Source organism: Chenopodium quinoa, unplaced genomic scaffold (genome assembly GCF_001683475.1).
Source record: "Chenopodium quinoa cultivar QQ74 unplaced genomic scaffold, ASM168347v1, whole genome shotgun sequence".
NCBI lineage: Eukaryota > Viridiplantae > Streptophyta > Magnoliopsida > Caryophyllales > Amaranthaceae > Chenopodium > Chenopodium quinoa.
Window position 1 is genome coordinate 389,415 of NW_018745448.1, and position 19,234 is coordinate 408,648.

The window sequence follows — 19,234 nt, forward strand, 5'->3', positions numbered from 1 at the left end:
TTGCTACAAAAATTACAAAATTGACATAAATGACACTGAACAACTAATACATAACTTACAACCCTTGTATAAGTATAAAATTGCTTTTCAACAATCATTTGCTTCAAAGAGTTCTTAATTTATTGGAAATATAATACTATATAGATGTCATATGTAGAGTATTATTGATGTTTAGTGCTTTTAATGTCAATTTTATTCTTATTTTGGACAAGTTGGTGTCAATTCAATGAGTGACACAAGTTTGTGTCAATATTTGTAACATGTGTCTATGAGTGTGATTTTGCTAATAATTAAATGTATTTATTTTTTTATTTTGCGACTTTAGTAACAGGCCGAGAAACTTGAAATTTGTCAAATTTGCTTCAAACGACAAGGGGAATTATCAAATCTAATATATAATTTAAGAGTTTTTTTTTTCAACTTTCACTCACAATAGTCCAATCCTTGAATGGAGTAATTCTATGCATTCTATTTTTTATTTTTTTTAATAACTTCCTGTACAATAACTTCCACTTCTCCATTTTTTCAAACTATTCAAAAAAAAAAAAAAAAAAAATCTAAACTACCACTTAATTTATTTTTTCTTTTAAATATACATAATTGCTCCAAACTCCAAATCTTGTTCTCACGCATTTATTTATTTTTTTATATTATTTTTTTTTAAATAAAAAAAACAACTACCCATTCCACTCCTTTAAAAAAAAAAAATAATTCAATAACTACCATCCCACTATTTCTTTTTTTTTTTTGTATTTTTTACAAGGGATACTACTAATATTACACTTTTTTCTTTCCCTCAACCTCAAAAAAAAAAAAAAATATTACACTTTTTTCTAAGAACACTACTAACATTTTACTTTGTGTTATTTTTTACGTAGTACAATATATGACATGCAATAATACGAGTATATAGTTTATTTTATCAACAATTCACCATAACACTCAAAATCCCCAAACCCTTCGATTATATGTAATACGCTCCAAACAACTTTGACTTCTCTAATAACAAAAAGAAAAAAAAACACGTTTTTTGCGAAACTGGTCTCACCGAAAAACAGTTTGCAAAAGAACAGAGTAACTCCTACACATTGAACCAAGTTACCCGTATAACACTAAACCGGTAACCTCTATAGATTTGACAAAGTAAACCCCATAATTACTTGCCACATTGCGTGGCCACCGACATATAAGAGTAGACCCGGTTCTTTTAAGCTTCTAAGTAGGGTAGAGAACATAAGATTCCAGCATAGCAGTTCAGTAGAGCGGAGTTCACATAACACAACAGCTCAAAAGAACAGGGTCTAAGTTACAACATCAAAATCAACTTTCCGTATTCTAAGTATATTTTTTCTTATAGTATATATTTAATATCTTTATGATATAATATATATCCTGTGCACGGTACAGTCTAGTTAAGAACATAAACTCAGTAGGCAACACATATCTTGTTCAATATTTCAATCTACACCAACAATGTCACCAGCAGCAACATCAGCTGCAGTAGGAGCAACAACACCAAAGTTATCACTCACCCATTCTCATTACCCTAAAACAATCTCTCTCCTCCCACCCTCCATCATCTCCTGCCTCTACTCATCACATTCAACCTCTCTTAAACCCCTCAATTCTCTCTCCTCCCATGTCTTCTGCCATGCCTTTCCTTCAAACTCCCAAAATTTCCAATTTGCAACCTCAAATTTCGAAGATGAAGATGAAGATGAAGAACAGGTAATTGGGGATTGTTTGATTTTTGAAGATGGGGTTTTTGAAGACCCATATATTGAGGAAGAACTAAACCCTCAAATTTCTTCAGTTTCTGAAACTACCCAGAAACCCAAATCAAGGCAAAATAAACCAGAAGTTATTGAACCCCAGAATTTAATCCCAGAAAAATGGAATTCAATTGTGGAAGAAATCAATTTGACCAAGAAAGAAAGGAGAAAAATTGCTCAGGAAATGGAATTTGGGCAGAAAGTTGTGAAGAGGAAGATGATTAATGTAAATATGCAGGAGTATTTGAGGTTAAGGGAGGAGAAATTGTCTCAATTGAACCCTGTTGTTCTTGATGACCCGCCTTCGTTTCGTGCTGAAAATGAGGGAAGTGGTGATGATGCTGACGATGATGGTGTTGCAAAGCATAGGAGAGAGACTGTTGATTCTAGAGTTGAACCGAAGAATCCTAGATGGGCTGTATATGGTCGTGGATTGGATGATATTACAGAGTTCTTCAACAGTGGCAACTATCAGCCTAGTGAAAAATCGGATGGTAGTACTATCTTCTTCTCTCATCTTTGTATATTATTATATTATGTTTGTCTCGTATATACAACGGGTGTATTGGATATTCATGTTTAGTCACGACAAATCATATACGGAGTACGAAATAAAAGTTATCCCTTTGTAGATTATGCCATATTTATTTGGACTTAACTTTACTAATTAGATGTATGGAATTTCGAAATTGCTTGGAAAATGAGATTTGTTTAATCGTGTAAACATCCTTTTAAATTTTGGTTTACCAGTAGTTAAAGACCATGGTTGTTATACTATATTTGCGATTGTTATTAAAACAAAACTAGGATGACATTGAAGTTGTGGGCTGTCATGTTTCTATTTCAAGATTATCCAAGTTTCATGTAATATAACAATATAAAGGTTGTATTTCATTCTATAAAATTCAATTCCATTAACATGGAAATTCCTGAAGTTTATCTTTTTATGTTGTTGCAAATGTAGGACGTCAAGGTCAAGTGTTGTTTACAAAGGAGGAGAAGGCCCTAATGAATGCAAAGAGACCTAGACTTGCAGCTGCTACTTCTGTAAGTTCTTCGCTACCTATGGTTAAATTTGAAAACCAAGAGTTGTACCAGGCAGCCAACGTGGGTAATTTAAGCCGGTGCTTTCTCAAATGATGCTTGAGATGTTTTAAAATTTTAGATGGAATGAGGCTTTTTTTATTGTATCGTTAAAATTGTAATCATTATGATAGCAATTAAACAACCGCTGATGTTTCATGGATACCAATATGTTTACTGTTCTTGCCATTGCCAAATTTGAATGGGAATTTTGATTCTGCAGGAAAAATGGCTGCCTCTGCATACTCTTGCTGCATCTGGAGAATTTTACCTTGTGAATACTTTGTTAAAACATGATGTTGATATCAATGCTGCTGATCAGGTTAGGCTCGCAGTTGTATTCATGCTGCAACCCTTCGTCAGTTGTCATTATCTTGCTTTCATGTATGGTGTCTTTCACTTTTCATAACTTCTTAGTCTGATATTGGTCTGTCATTTTTCTTTTGCCAGGACGGCTTAACTGCACTTCATAAAGCAATAACTTGTAAAAAGCAGGCTATAATAAATTATTTGCTGAGAGAATCAGCTGATCCTTTTTCTCGTGACAAGGTTTGAAGAAAGTTTCTTCCATCTTTTATACACTCCATTCCTGATGTTTTGAAGCTTTAAGTCTGAGCTTGTGCCATCATATTGTATATTTTTCTGCATTGTTGTAGCTGCCTCTCTTATATGGGGCCTTGTATTTGGGGCTGGCTTAGCGGCACTAATTTTGTTTATTTGATCAGCTGCAAGCCTTTCTGTAGTAGTGATATTAGCTTTAGAAAAAAGTGCAAGGCACAGTAAGGCCCAAAGGGTCCTGATGTCCAAGAACCAAGGCGATAAATGGAGTGATTGGAGTCATGGATATGCATCGTAATTTTGAGGCTCAAAGTTTTGCAAGGATGTTTATTCATTGATTCGCCTTATGAAAACGAGATTTTCCTTTTTTCAACTACTGGCTTATTTTATCTTTAATCAAAGAAGGAAAAGAGCTGAAGAGGAATTTGGTCACATGGGTTGTTTTCGTGCACTGATGCACATAGGTCTATGCCTCCATTACAGGCATGCCCAAGTAGGGCTTCTTCTGTACACCCAGTTGAATCATGCCCACGGTACATCAACACTCATTTTCTACTTATTTGGGAGTTCAATGAACAGTTGTGCTAAGCTTTGGGTTTACTAGTACATCTGAGGGGTATAAATGAAATTGACACGAACAAGAGTGCTTGAGGACGACTAGAGGTGTTTTTTATTTCAAGAACGAGAAAAGGCATAGACCATTGAATGTTATCTTTCATAAGCACATCTAACAGGCTGACACATCTCTTCTTATATCATTGCATAAACTTTTGAAAGTAAACCCATGATTAGTAGAACAAGAGCTGGCTTGAGATCTGACGATCAATTCGCTTCACTGCTGCTCCTTAACTTTTGTACTGTTTCTATTTACTAGCTGTCCTACAATTTAGCTCCAGACATTCAATATATGTGAACTTTTCAGCTTTCAAGGTTTTCATATGGTATAATGATTGCTGACTTGACAGATTGTTTGTAGTTGTTGTTTAATAGCTACCAGTATATTTTCGTCCTTGTGATCATTCTGCAAAGGATGATGATCTGGTATGTTTTACTGTTGCTTGCAGGATGGGGCAACTTTGATGCATTATGCTGTTCGAACCGCATCAAGTCAGATTATTAAAACACTGTTGCTGCACAATGTGGATATTAACCTCCAGGACAATGTATGAACGTTCATTTCTGCTTGTTGGCGACTTTTTATTTAATAAACCTCTGAAACAATATATTTAATATGCTATTATTCTTTCCTTTTGAAGGATGGGTGGAGTCCATTGCATCTTGCTGTTCAGGCTCGGAGAACAGATGTTGTGAGGCTCCTCTTAATGAAAGGAGCAGATAAGACACTAAAGAACAAGGCAAGTTTCTAATACTTCATTATCACTTGCATTGTTTCTGAGAATGTGAATTGAATTATTGGGTGATTTATTTGTTAGTGTATGCACTTGAAGAATACTTGGTATTATCTAATTCATTCAAGTGTTTTGTTTCCTGACTTTCCTCCATATAATGAATCAAGAAAGTGGGGTCATATAGTTGGGAAGGATACGCTTTTCAACCTTGAGCACTTAAGGTTGAAAGTCTGTTCTCTGCTTGTTTTTATATCCTGTCCAGTGTCCACCACCTTAGGGTGGCCCAAGTGCAGAGAGAATTTGGATATTATTCTTTGGTTATGTGGAATGGATTCAGATCAGAACACACAAACAAGACACAAACAACAAGATTTGATTGAATCTTGGATTAAGAAATGCTCAAAATAAAGGTTTTTTTTACAAACAGTGGGTTTAGCCTGCCACTCCACAAGGGTAACTTTAGGTTACCAATCTCCACAACACTCAATCACAAGTTGCCTACCTCATCAATCTCTCTCTCCCCTTTTTATATGTACAAGCAATTCCCTAAATGATTACTACTGGCTGCTGATTTTGTCTTATGTGCTGTTCTCTTTCCCATCATTTGCTGCCATCTGTTCTGTGTTGATTGGGGTGGGTGCATTTGGCTGCTCTGCTGTAGTCAGAGGTCCGTTAGGGATTCTCTTAGTGCGTTCCTTCCTCCTGGAGTAGGTGAGGACCACTGGTGGTCTCACAGGGTCATTATGCCCTATTACATTTTAAGCCTCTTTCCGAGGAGTAAAAGGGGAGGCACCTGCACTACAGTATACACCATCTGTCAGAGATTACATTTCTGGTATCAGATATTCCACCGCATTCCAGCTCTTTTTAATTTTTATTTTAATTTCTATGGTTATGTTCCTTCGTTTGCTCACTTTACTCACCTTTTTTGAAACTCTTTTAAATGATTATTTTATTGTGTCCTTTTAAGTATACGTACCATTCTTATCGATTCATGTTAGCCGACCACAAATCTTTTTCTCTTTTTTTTTTTTTAATTTTTTATTTATTTATTTTTTTAATTTTTAAAAGAGACCACCAATCATTTTGGGACTAAGACTTTGTTATTGTTGTTGTTTTTGTTATAAACCCCTCCCCTTCACGTGATTACTATATTCTTCGTAATTGGGGTTTGTCCAAGGTTGAGACAATTTTTTTCTCCCAATAAATTAGCATCCATTTTCATCATCAAACCAAGTTTCAAACATCAAATCAAACCATGTTAAGTAGGCTATGCAGAACCTCAAAACCTCTTCTTTAACTCCTTTCTCCAATTCATTATTGCTGCATTTAAAGTTCATGCGATTGAGCGCACCCAAGTAATAATGTGTTATTCCAGCCAATTTTGCCTTGGAGAAATAAGAATTGAACCTATGATATTGTACAAGCCTTTAGTTATTTGCATTGGTTTTGCATTTCTGTTATATTGAGAATAAAATTTCCAGTATAGATCCTATTAATCTTTCTCAGCCTTGTCGTATGAACTATCAAAGACATTCTCTGTATTCATTTCAGGATAATCTGACTGCTTTGGAGCTTTGCCTGTATTCTGGTAATGACACCAAGACTTATGAGCTCATTAAACTATTGAAACAGCTACCTAGGCGACATCGTTGATTGTACATAGAGAACAGTAAGAACTCGACCATTTAACCAGATTAGCTGCTTGCTGGTAACTTGATGCTGACCACAAACCTTGGCTGAGTTAGATCGTGATTTTTGAGGTCAGAACATGTTTCCAATGGCAGAGCTGCTGCCCTATTGGCCTGGAGGCGGAGTGCTATAAAACTTATGTACACCTAATAGAGTATTGGTGAAATGCATTTAGAAACTATAGTTCCTGTAATTTTGTTACCTAAACTGTTAATCCTGTTCGATAAATTCCATCCTCTATACATGCTGCTATCTTAAGCTTGAAGGTGTACAATTAGTAATCCATAATTTTGATGGTCTTGTTCGTATTGAATGCCTAATTGGTTTGGGACACAAATTCTGATTACTTCAATTCTTCAACCAAGCATATCCTAATAATATGCAAAACTGCTAACAGTGCTAAGGATTTGAGACTGTCTAAAATTAATGAGCAGTAATCCGTTACGAGCTTCTTGACCCTTCTAGTTGAATGTATAACATAACTGGAAATAACTTGAAGACTCTAAACTTTTTTACAGTAATAAAAAAATATTAGGTGCTGCAACCATTGGTCAGAGGATCTTGTCTTATTTTTTCTAGAATTAGATTGAATCCTAATACGATTGATACTTGATTTTTATTTTAAACTAGGTTAAGTTCCGTGCCATGCACGGTTATAATTAAACTTTACAACAAAAATTATAAAGAATGTTTTTATTTATTTTTTATTTTTATTTTTGAGGGGAATAAAGAATGGTTGTTAATTTAACGATTTATCCAAAAAAAATATTTGTGACAAAATAACTTGAATTTTAATTTATACCAAATGTGTAAAGGTTATTGTTTTGAATTTTATAAAAAATAATTTATTAATAGAAATTTAGAATCTATTAGGTTTTATATAAGAAAACGAAAATATAAGCTTAGCTTAGTACCCATATATGTTTTCAAAAAAAAAGGAAAAAAAAATAAAAGGTTAGTACCCGTATACGAACTCATATACATTTGTCCTTATATTTTTGTTGACACACTTTGACCGGCATTAAATGAAAATTTAGTTGATTTATATTACTTTAGGATAATTAGTATTCCATAATCAACTTTTTTAAAATGTATTTATAGTGAACAGTAGCGGTTTTTATTTTAATTTTAATATAATCACATTGCATAACGATTAATGTCAAATGATTAATGTTGGAGCTTGGAGGAAAAAATTGATACTCCTTAATATTTAATACCTTATTTTTAATCTATGTTTGTATACTTGTAACTAAAAGATTAATAGTATATAGAATATATGTTAAAAAAAATATTAATTGAGTATGATTGGATTAGATATGTTGTCAAAATAGAAATAAGTATTATTGTAGCTTATAAAATGGAAGTCATTAAAATTTGGTATAAAAAAAAAAGAAAGTGCAAAAAGGAGGGAAAATTATTAATGATATCGTGACAAATGTCATCTTAGGTTCGCTTTTAGTATAGGTTAATTGATTCTCAAATAATTGTGTATTTTGTTCTTGCTTAATTTATTGTGCTTATGCCAACATTAGACTAGGAGTAATGGGTAATGTGATCGCAACAAGAGTTGAGTTTTGACGGATTTGATAATTTCAATTAAGGATATGAAATTCTCTATGGAAATAGGTAGAATGAATTGTTAGGAAGTTAGGGACTTAAAATCTTTAATTTTCATGATTCCATGAAAGTAGGTTTGATTGTTAATTAGGAAAGACATTGAGAACTCTGAAGAGATTTTAGTTTTTAATATTCCTTGTGGACATATAATTGATTGGTTGGGTAGAAATTGGTCTTGTATTGATTATGCTAGTGGTGATACCTCATTTTAAATGTTTTTATTATTTGATTTTCTTAAGAAGTTTACATTTTTCAACCCTATATGTGATTGAGGAGGATTATTTCGGCTTTATTATTTTTGCTACGTGTGCAACCACCTTATCAACCTCATTAAACAGTTTGAGTTGACAAAAATTGAAATGTTTCATATATCAGAGCGTATGCAGCCATATCATGCCCGCATGTACTTCCCTATTTTATTCGGTTAAAGTCAAATATGATAAGCTTAAACTAAATTACTAAAATGAAACAAGTACAAGCTCAACACTATAATATAAATCTATTTTGTTCGATTCAAAATGATGGTTGTTAGCTAGCCAAATGAAGGACGTTGCGAAGAGTTGTAACCAAATCTGATACATACTTGTCATAGCCCCTTTCCATCTGCAGAAATAATTATAATAAAAATTCATTAATATCCACAAAATTATTATCGATAAGATTAAAAAAAATTTAAGTGAGTGCGGAAGAGGACGGAATCAACACCTGTGCAATAGTGGTAATCTCTAGTGCTGTGTTGTTCATTAGTGCAACGTTAAAATTAGTAACGGACAGACCATGCTTCTCTGCCTCTACAAATAACTTTACAAAAATGCCCTTCTGCTTTTCACAACATACTCTTAATATAAGCATTTTCCCCATTAATTTTACTTCAATTTCTGGTAATGAAGCACTACTACAACTACCATAACCATCACCATCACCAATCACCGTCATCGCTACCACCACTATAGTCATCCACAGTCGACAAAGAAACATTATCATCACTACTGCCGTTGTCGGCTTTGAATTTAGTTTTTTGGGTTTTTCTAAGCTATGCCCCTAAGCTATTCGAGTTTCTAAGGTGTATCCATACTTTTTCAAGTTTCTAAGCTGTGCCCTTCTACTCCTTATCAATACTAAAATGTACCCTTATTAGTTGTTTAAATGTTATTTGAGAGTGTGATTTCGTGGCTTCACTTTTCATTATTAGGATTGCGGTGGCTAAAATTTCTTTCTCCTACCATTTCCCTACCTTTTATCATCAATCTATTAAATTTATAGTTAACTTTAGGTGACGTGGAAGTTCCAAGGAGGGCACCATTCATCAATGGTAGTAAGTTGAGGGGCACAACTTAGAAACTTGAAAAAGCATGGGTACACCTTAGAAACTCGAATACCTTAGGGGTATAACTTAGAAAAACCCTAGTAATTTTTTACTACCGCAGTCCTCTTGGCAACCAGACTTTCAAGTACCTTTACTTTCTCTTGAAGTTCCTTCATATGTTTAATTGCGGATCCTAAGACTGTTGTTTTATCGACCTGTATATAACATCATAATAGTAAATAGATTAATAATAATGGTCAAACAAACTTTACTCCGTATCATTTAGATTATTGGTAAAAAAAAATGCCACCTTCTTAAGGCCGGGAATCATAGCAGAGAGTGAAATGATCATATGGCTCAATAATTCCCGGCGCTTCCTCTCAGCAATAATGTGATCTTGGACTTGGCTTGGCTGCCGTTTTCGCTTTGAACCAACACTCACTGCTTGCTTCTTCGTCTCTTTCTTATTTTTTGATGGTTGGCTCTTTTGAACATCAGACCTTACAATGTCATCTTTATCATTTCCATTATTAATATTATTACTAAAATCGTTGTTTTCACTAATATGAGGGGTGGATAGATATTGATTAATACTATCAAAATCTCCCTCAAGAGAGGGCGTGTCGTTGGTGATGTCGATAGGATAAGGGAAATCGATACCAAGTGTAGCAGCGAGTTGTTCTTCAAAAGTTGGTTCACTTTGCTGATAAGGGTCGTTTATTAAACTAGGATTATTTGGCTCCATTTCCATATCCATTTCCTACATCAAACAATTAAAACTATCAATTTGTTAATTACAATTAGCGTACCTAGACCAATAAGAGCAAGTCTAATGGTTGTAGATAGGAATTTGTTTGCAATTTTCAAAAGTATCTAGCTACTAGCTTGACCATTGGAGCTAAAAAATACAATTAGCTTGACCAAGCAAATTAGCTTGGGCTAATATGCCCAAGCTACTTTGCTTGATAAAAAAGTTTCCAAAATTTTTGGAGATTAATGTATTAAAATATTAAATTTATAAAGCTAATTGAGAAAGTCAAGTTTATTTAATTGGCAAACTAGTAGCTAACAATTGGGGTATAAAATAGCTACAAAGAGGATTAGCTTAAAATCATGTACTACGTATGACATACCAAGCTAATTTAATGATTAGGTTATCATTGAAGATGCTCTAACAAATAGTCTAAACATCAATCATACCACACTACCACAGTACATTTTGAGACCTCAAATGGTCAAACGGCAATTGATCAAAGTTTGGTAGTAGATTCGTATATACATTGTAGATATATTTATTAAACGTCAATTGTCTGTCAACAATATTTGGCGAGAAACAAAATAGCTACAATATATGTGAGCTTGTGAGGATCTAAAATAGATTCATATATACATAATAAATATCAAAGAATAACCAATAAAGTCATTTAGGTAACTTTTTAATTCATATGTACTAAGTAGTAAGTAAAACAAAATGCAAGGTGATTAATATAACATCCGGAGATATTAACTGAGTAGAGATTAGAGGTCTTACCAATTCTGCTAACCATGCTTCCATAGTCATCGTTGGAATCATTATATTGTTTACTCTTCTAGTGATAAAAATATTCACTTAAAAAAAAAAAAAAAAAAAAAAAAAAAAAGACTGAAAGAATGAGTTGGAGTTAGTATTCGGGGACCCTAATTTATTATATAGGGGGAGGTTGTCAAATTTTGTGCTTTTGTCTTATATGTATGTGTATTTTTTTTTTTTAATAATATTTCTTGCTGGCTAACATGGCAATATATAATTTTACGTAATAAAATAAGTTTGCATCATTTTTATTGAACAATAATAATGAATTACAGAAATGTGAAGAGATTAGATGCGTTCTTTTCAAGAAACCTCAATTTGGGTTCTTGCTACGTGTTGACCGGTATTATAGAGCGGAGGTACCTACTCTCCTATTTTCAAATTTAGGTTAGGTTTTTTTATCCATACAATGTTGGAATATATTTTTGAAATTTGGTTCAGAGTAATATTAATGTGGATATGAGGTGTAGTTCATAAGTACTAGCTAACATTACGTTGATCATAGTAATCTTAATTTTATCTTAGTGACTTTTATTAAAATTATATTAGTGCTACTCAATACTTTTCTCTCTCTATCTATAATAAAGTTGTTTCTATTTAGACGATGATTATCTTACAGTAAAAGTTAAGATTGAAATTATTTTATTTATTTATTTATTTATTATTTTATTTTATTTATCTAGATCTTATTTATGAGGCATTAGTTTGCTGAATATAGGTATGAGGTGTGGGTATAGAATGATTAAAAATCATACCATATATTTTGGTTGTCAAAAGTAGAGCTGTCAATTCGGGTATTTAAGTCGGGTCAAATCAGGTCTTGAGTTACATCAAGATCAAGTTATGTCTGGTCAATCTAGCTTCAGATTAGGTTCAGGTTTGGGTCGGGTCGATTTCAGTTCAAATTATAACGGGTCATTCACCTTTTCGGATATAAGTCAGATTCAATTTGAGTCAAATTCAGATCAGGTTCAATTTCAGGTTCGGGTTATGTTGAGTCGGGTTTGGATGGGTTAATAAGATGGTACATTCGGGTTTTGGTTCAAGTTTAATTCTAATAAATATCGATGTGGTCAAATTGAACTACATAATTATGCCTTCCATAATTTGATCTAAGCATCATCAAGATTTTATTAAACTTATATACGAGTAATATAGAACAAAAGGGATATAAGCTGAACAAAAGATTTTATTGAATCGGATTGAGGGTTTACAAAATTATACCGGTATATAAGCTGAATAAAAGGTATATAAAATTTTATTAAACCTTCCATGACTTGGGTACAAGTTTTAATTGGGTCGGGTACTAGTTCGGGTTCGAATTGTTTTCGATCGGATTAAATCGGTTGACGATTACTGATCGAGGGTGCAAGTAAAGGGTCGAACCCAAAAGGACTAAGTGTATTAATTTGTGCCAACTAGACTACTAGGAAAGGTCGTAAGATAGAGAGAGGTTAAACTAAACACGACTAAGAACAAACAACTAAAACTAGGGAAAGTAGAATCCAATCACATCAATGTATTAAACAACATCATACAAATAGATGAAAATGACCTCGATTAGGAACATCAACACATTTCACTCACTCTCGCACAATTAAGCATGTTAATTATCCTACTAAACTAATTCACTCTCGTGCAACTAGCCTAGCAAAGGTATGGAAGAATTTAGGGCTCTCAACCAACTCACTCTCGCACAATAGATTGAAAGCACAATTAAGAGCATACAATCAATTAGCTAGAAAGATTCTAATCCATAAAAGCATCACCCATACACAATAATCAAGAAACAATTTCATACTAATCACAATCAATCATTCAATTCATTAATATAACCTTCATCCAATTTCCTAGAACAAGACCTAAGCTAACATAATGAAGAAAGGCATGGATAACAAGGTAAAATAAGAATAAAAACAAGATTAAACAAACAAACTAATTAATCTACTCAAATCAACAAACAAAAAGCAAAAACTAAGAATTAAGAAAAGAAATAAAGATGAGAGAAAGTTAGAAAATGCTCATTGAATAGATGAGAAGAAGTTCCACAAAGTTGCTTCTTCAACCTCGCAAAAACTCCATGGAAATCCAAACTTTCTCTCTCTACAACTACTCCTAATCTAACCCTAAGAGAGAGAAAATAAAATAGGCTAAACTAATCTAATCTAGGTAATAAAAATGTTGATTGAAAAACTTTTTAGAAAATAACCCCAAAGGGGGTATTTATAATACAAGCTAAACAAAATAAAATAAAATAAATAAAACTAATTAAAACTAAATTAAAAAACAAAAAAAAATAAAATAAAATAAAAGAAAATGAAATGGAAAAAGAAACCCCAAAATTGCCACTAAACCCACGAAAACAATCAGCCCCCAATTTACCTTTCTCGTGGTTGCTCTGATTCTCATCCTCAATTCCATCGCACGCATCTTCACCCTTCATCAACATCAATCAGCAAAATCTTCATCAAGCATAACTAAATCGCGGCCGTCCGATTTTCAATAAGAGTCACGCGCGAAGCTCGTGAAATGGTTCGGTCAAACCATGCGTTGGTGCGGCCGAACTACGGGGTTGGTTCGGTCGAACCATGGGTGTGTTCGACCACACCTCTTCAGTTTACAAAAATTTGAAAGTTTCCGACTTGTACTTCGACTGAACTCTTATTGGTTTGCTCGAACTTGATTAATTTGCCATTTGCTCTAATTTTGCTCTATTTCTTGACGAATTGGTAGGATGATGGCCGGAATTGAGTGGCTGCGGTGGTCGGAGTCGTGGTTTGGTGAGGTTTCTGCTGTTCGAATGGAACAGGGGAATTGCGTGGTTGATGGTGGCTGTTCGCAGGTGGTTGCATGGCTGGTGAGAGTGGTTCATATGAGGGATGTTGCGAGGTGTTGGTGGTTCAGGTGGTTTGGGTGGCTGCTGTGGTGGTTTATTGGAGGTGGTACGAGTAGGTGTTGTTGGTGGGCTGAGAGCTGCATGAGGTAGCAGGGGCTGCTGGTGGTGATTGCTGTTGTGGATTGGTGGTTGCGGCGGCTGAGGAGGCTGAGATTGGTGGTGGTTGTTATTGAGTGGATGGTGGTTGAAGGGGGATGTGGGCTGGTGTGCGTGGTGTTTTGGTGAATTGAGGGAGCATAGGATTGGTGTGTGATATTGGTGGGTGATGGTGGTGGTGCGGCTATTGCTTTTGGCGTTGGTGTTGTTGGGGGAAAGCAGGGAGCAGGGCAGTGAGGTTAAGTTGTGGTGTAGGATAGGGAGGAAGTGGTTGTGGTGGTCCTTGGTGGTCAGGTGCGTGGGAGCTGGAGGTGGCTGCTGCAATTGGTGGAGCAGGGGAGCTTAGTGGTTGACGGTGGAGGTTGGTGCAGAAAAGGTGAAGAAAGGTGCGATTGTGGTGGCTGTTCGCAGTTGGGGTTGCGTGGCAGCAGCCATGAGCCCATGACTTGGCTTGGACACATTTGACTCAAACCCGGAATTTCGAACTTGATTTGAACAAGGAAATCGAGCGTCAACTCTAACACACCTACAACCAAAAATCAAACACGAGGGGATTATCAAAAGTTAAAATAAAATAAAATAAAATAAGATAAATAAAGTAAAATAAAATACTAAAACTAAAGAAATAATAAAATTAAATGAAATAACATAAAATAAAGAAAACAAACTAGAAACTAAAAGAAAATAAATAAAAAGAGAGAAACTAGGAATTATTAAAACTAAGTTAATCTAAATTAAACTAAAAACTAAAAAATACTCAAATAAAAAGATAAAAGACGAGAATAAGCAAAATAATAGAAATAAAGGATAAAATGAGCTTAATTATTGAAATTAGCTGAAAAGTATTCAATAAACACCCCTAAAAGTGACGTAAAAGTCACTTATCAAACTCCCCCAAGCTAACCTTTTGCTCGTCCTCGAGCAAATTAACATGAAACACGGGAGAAGGAGAGTGATTTATTCAAGCAAATCTAAGACACTAAAGGAGACAAGAATGTACACTAACTCACTTTCGTAGGAATCACGGTCAATTTTAGCAACTAAAGACAAGCCCTTTAAACCCCTAGATCGCCCTAGAGGACGAGTGTGCTCTCGTGAGGGTTTCCTAAGAGTTTAACCCACAACTCTAGACAAAAACCAAGGCAAGGCAATAAAAAGAAAAAAAAGAAACATAAAAAGAGAAAGAAAACACAAATTCATATTTGGACAAGAGATAAATGTATGCAAACCTTTCTATATAGACAAATGTATGCACGTTCCAAGATGTCAATGGTTGATTGAAACATAACATATGCTAAGCATAGAGAACTAATGAGGACTCAATCCACCCTAGCCCCAACCAATCGGGCCGCGTTCTCTCCACTAGTTTCAAATCAACCCTTAAGCTAGTTTTTCATGATTCCACGAAGGAACCGGAAAAAGATAAAGAAATGAAAAACTTTGAGAAGGTAATCCCGACATCTCAACTATGCATATTCTCTCCATAGGTTTGAAGTCTATCTCCCTCCACCGTTCTTTGACTCAACCCCACTAAAGTCTAAGGGTCTTTTATTGGGTTGTAACGTAAGGCTAAGGGTTAAGGCGGGGTAAAAATTTGAAAATTTTGGTGATATTTCCTAAGTGAAGCAAAAGAGTGGCCTACTCTCAAAAACAAACTCAAGAAGTCACAAAATATCAAACAAAAATACCTCGTATACGTGGACCAATCCCATAGTGGCACGTGGCCAAGTTATAGGGTGACACGTGTCACCATGGGAAGATGCCACGCAATTCAGAGCCCTTAAGGTCTCAGGCCAATCTTGTAGCGACACGTGGCCCAGTCAGAGGGTGACACATGTCGTCATGAGAAGATGCCATGTGTTTAGGGCATGTGTTCCCTCTTTAATCAGCACACCAAAAAGCCCTAACAACGTCAGGGCCCAAATCCCGAGAGATACCAATGAAAGCCGTAAAAACGGCGCCCCTAGGGCAACGCGTGGCATTCACTGATTGCGCAGCCAATCACGCCACGCTAACCTAGGGTACAAACCCTAAAAAGGGGCACGAGCCCCACCCCTATAAATACCCCAATCATTTATGATGGGAGGGGGATTCTTTCAAGACATTGATATACACAACAGAGCATTAAATAGCTCCAACTTCTCTCTACATTTTCTCTCTCTAGCCTTTTCCGTTCTGATCACTAACTTGATCGTCGGAGGCAAATATTCCGTTTACCGGAATACTCGTTATTTTCCAGGTGGGACCGTCTCGTTGCCAGGAAAGCGTGACCAGTATCCGAGGAAATCCAAAAAACACCCGAAACATTTGGCGCCGTCTGTGGGGATACTCGTACGCTATGGCGATAGACGGTCAGACACCTAATCCAGGCGAGGATGGACATGTAGAGGATTTAACCTCTACAATCCGTGCTAGCGATCCTCTGATAGCCACATTTCAAGAAGCTGATGACCCTCCTGTTACCCCAGCCTCTCTTAAGGCCGCGCTTAAAAAACTCAGAAAAGAGATCGAAAACAATGGAGCCTCTACCTCTAGGCAGCCGCCTAGGAAAGAGGAGCAGAGGGCTCCAAAGAAAACGCACAACAAAGCGGTCCATGCAATGGACGCTGGAAACACTCCCTTTCGAAGGCCGACTGGAAGGTCCCCGAGAGTGCCACGGACTAATTTCTCTGACTTGCTGGCGAAAACGCAGTCGGCTGGGGGGAGGGGTAGGCAGCCTCGAAGAGAGGAGCCTGAGCCGTCCAGACGATGGAAGGACGCAAGAGATTACCTTCGACATAAGCAGCGGGAGCGCTTCGCCTACTCAGACACGACCTCAACCCCAACTATGCCGGATGATTTCTCACATCATTCTCTTTCCCAACATACCAACACGGCCATCACCAGCGGAAGTCAGGCGGTCCGCACCCCAACTCCTATTCCAGTCTTTCATGCTCCAACTCCTATTATAGCCCAATCACTGCAATATCAGCCTCCACAGGGGTTCAATGGTTTGATGCAGCCAAACCCCCAGGCATACGGACAATATGGGCCATACGGGCAGGTGTACGGACAGGCTCCCTATCAGGCTGGACCGTCCGTGCAACCGCAACCCATCGATTGGCAGATGCGCCTACTTACCCTAGGAGATAAGCCGCCCCCGTTTTCGCAAGATATCTTAAATTCCTCTCAGCCACCAAAGGTGAAGAGTATACTTGTGGGAGCCTATGATGGCACGGGCAACCCAGAAGAGCACATCACCTCGTACAGGAACCTGATGTACTTGCAAAGCGTGGATGACCCTACTTGGTGCAAATGTTTCCCGGCCACTCTGAAAGGTGTGGCGCAAGATTGGTTCTACAGTTTGCCGGCCGGATGTATCAATTGTTTTACTACTCTTAGTTTGCTGTTCGTGGGAAATTTTTCATACAACATACCGCCTTGAAAGACTAGCCTTAACTTGGCGACAATCGTCCAAGGAAAAAATGAGGGCTTACGCTCGTACGTCCAACGATTTAATCAAGAAAAAGCCCAAATTCATAATCTGCCGGACGAAATGGCTTACTCTGAATTTCTCCGGGGATTAAGGCACAATGGTTTTAAATTTGACTTGGTAAGGAAAAAGATTCGGACATACGCAGGTGTTCTGCGGGAAGCCGAAGCTTATATTGAGGCGACGGACTTCTGTTCGCTCACAAAAACAGAAGCGTCGGCCAAGGGGGCTGAGAAAAAACCTTCTCAGCAAGACTCGGCTGGCCAGAAGAAAGAAGGAAAAAAGAGAAAGGAAGTCTGGTGGCTGATGCCCAGCCACAGAAGTCCAAGAAGGTCAAGGCGTACGAGCCTCAGTTTGAATTCAACAAGGATTGCTATTCTATCCTGATGGAAATCAAGGATAAGTTTGAATTTGAGAAGCCACAGCCGCTGAGAGGCCCGACTCAGTATAGGAACAAGAACAAGTATTGTCATTACCACAAGGATGTGGGACATGACACGAACGATTGCATCAACTTGAAGAGACTGCTGGACAAGCTAGCTGAGAAGGGCATGCTAAATTCGTATGTGATGAAGTCCAAATTCAATTACACACGGACAAACAACACGTCCGAGCAAAGACAGAAGAATGATAAGAACAAAGATAAGGAAGATGAAGGCAACAACACTGATTCAGGTTTTGTGGTTGTGATATCAGGAGGATTTGCCTTAGGCGGCCCCACTATGAGAGGGATCAAGAAGGACGCCCGCAACTTGGGTAAGGTAATGCAAATGGACTCAGTAAAGGCTGAACCTTTCCCCGAAGTAATCATCAGTGAAGCCGATCGGGGGGAGGTCAAAGCCTTGCACAATGATCCCATGGTATTCATTATGAAGATAGCCAACTTGAAGGTCGGACGAATATTGATTGACACGGGTAGCGCGACTGATATCATCAAACTGGCCGCCTTGAAGAATCTAAGCTTCCCAGAGGATGCTCTCCAGGACATAACTCACCCTTTGGTTAGATTTGGGGGGAATGTCATCCACCCAGTGGGGCGGATAGACTTACCTGTCCGATTCGGGCAAAAAGGGGAAGGAAGAGATATGGTTGTCCGCTTCTTGGTTGTGAAAGAACTGACTGGATATAATGTCATATTCGGCCGTCCTACACTGAATGCAACAAAAGCAGTCATTGTGCCTCACCTAATGCTGCTAAAGTTTGAGAGGACGGACGGGAAAATAGGCACAATCCAAGGAAGTCAGAAGATGGAAAAAGAATGTAATCAGTTGGCAGTTAAGCCTACAATGCGCGGACCAAAATCGTCCGAGCCAAAAGAAGAAGGAACCTCACTCCCAACACAGTAGGTCGGCTAAAAGCGTAAGGCGGCCAAGATAGAGCAAGCATAGTAATTAATGACTGTCGGTCGGCCAGAGGATTTACGACCTCGGCCGGCTGGCAGCCACCAAGATATAGTGCTTGACCCCGATCAACCAGGTCGGACGGTTAGTGTAGGCACTATAGCTTTGGGTGTGCTTGGGGATGAGTTAATTCATTATTGAGAGAGTTCAAGGATGTATTTGCATTTGATGTCGGCGAGATGCCAGGTATAAGCCCTAACCTGGCCGTGCATAAATTGGCTGTAAACCCGGCCGTTAAACCTGTCCGCCAGAAGAAAAGGAATCATGGAGAAGAGAGGAATGAGGAGGCCGCAGCGGAAGTCAAGAAGCTTCTGGACGCCGGTTTCATTCGGAAATGTTATTACCTAGAATGGGTGGCCAATGTGGTCCTTGTGAAGAAGCCGAATGCAACTTGGAGAATGTGCATGGATTACACCGATCTAA

At 37.1% G+C, this 19,234-nt stretch overlaps 3 protein-coding genes across 3 annotated transcripts; 2 read left to right on the forward strand and 1 right to left on the reverse strand.

Annotated features, from left to right (window-relative positions):
• Positions 1–1,401: 1,401 nt before the first annotated feature.
• LOC110713608 (ankyrin repeat domain-containing protein, chloroplastic-like) lies at positions 1,402–6,791 on the forward strand. Its single transcript, XM_021892058.1, has 7 exons — positions 1,402–2,266; positions 2,737–2,819; positions 3,079–3,177; positions 3,306–3,404; positions 4,478–4,576; positions 4,670–4,768; positions 6,317–6,791. Exons 1-7 carry the CDS (start codon positions 1,474–1,476, stop codon positions 6,416–6,418), a joined length of 1,374 nt encoding a protein of 457 aa, XP_021747750.1. The 5' UTR covers positions 1,402–1,473; the 3' UTR covers positions 6,419–6,791.
• A 1,296-nt stretch (positions 6,792–8,087) lies between these two features.
• LOC110713844 (transcription factor bHLH93-like) lies at positions 8,088–11,011 on the reverse strand. The gene is made up of 4 exons (XM_021892279.1): positions 10,909–11,011; positions 9,688–10,137; positions 8,777–9,592; positions 8,088–8,674 (listed from the first exon to the last, which is right to left on the reverse strand). Exons 1-3 carry the CDS (start codon positions 10,948–10,950, stop codon positions 9,476–9,478), a joined length of 609 nt encoding a protein of 202 aa, XP_021747971.1. The 5' UTR covers positions 10,951–11,011; the 3' UTR covers positions 8,088–8,674; positions 8,777–9,475.
• A 6,786-nt stretch (positions 11,012–17,797) lies between these two features.
• LOC110713564 lies at positions 17,798–18,757 on the forward strand. Its single transcript, XM_021892012.1, has one exon. The coding sequence runs from the start codon at positions 17,798–17,800 to the stop codon at positions 18,755–18,757; it is 960 nt and encodes a 319-aa protein (XP_021747704.1).
• Positions 18,758–19,234: the final 477 nt, after the last annotated feature.

Bases quoted from the DNA above. Each gene is read 5' to 3' on its own strand.
- LOC110713564 (XM_021892012.1), top strand. From the start codon at position 17,798: ATGGAAATCAAGGATAAGTTTGAATTTGAGAAGCCACAGCCGCTGAGA.
- LOC110713608 (XM_021892058.1), top strand. From the start codon at position 1,474: ATGTCACCAGCAGCAACATCAGCTGCAGTAGGAGCAACAACACCAAAG. The intron at 3,178-3,305 runs GTTAGGCTCGCA...TTCTTTTGCCAG, and splicing joins ATATCAATGCTGCTGATCAG to GACGGCTTAACTGCACTTCA. The intron at 4,769-6,316 runs GCAAGTTTCTAA...TATTCATTTCAG, and splicing joins ATAAGACACTAAAGAACAAG to GATAATCTGACTGCTTTGGA.
- LOC110713844 (XM_021892279.1), bottom strand. From the start codon at position 10,950: ATGATTCCAACGATGACTATGGAAGCATGGTTAGCAGAATTG. The intron at 10,138-10,908 runs GTAAGACCTCTA...TGTTTGATGTAG, and splicing joins AAGCATGGTTAGCAGAATTG to GAAATGGATATGGAAATGGA. The intron at 9,593-9,687 runs GTGGCATTTTTT...TGTTATATACAG, and splicing joins TGATTCCCGGCCTTAAGAAG to GTCGATAAAACAACAGTCTT.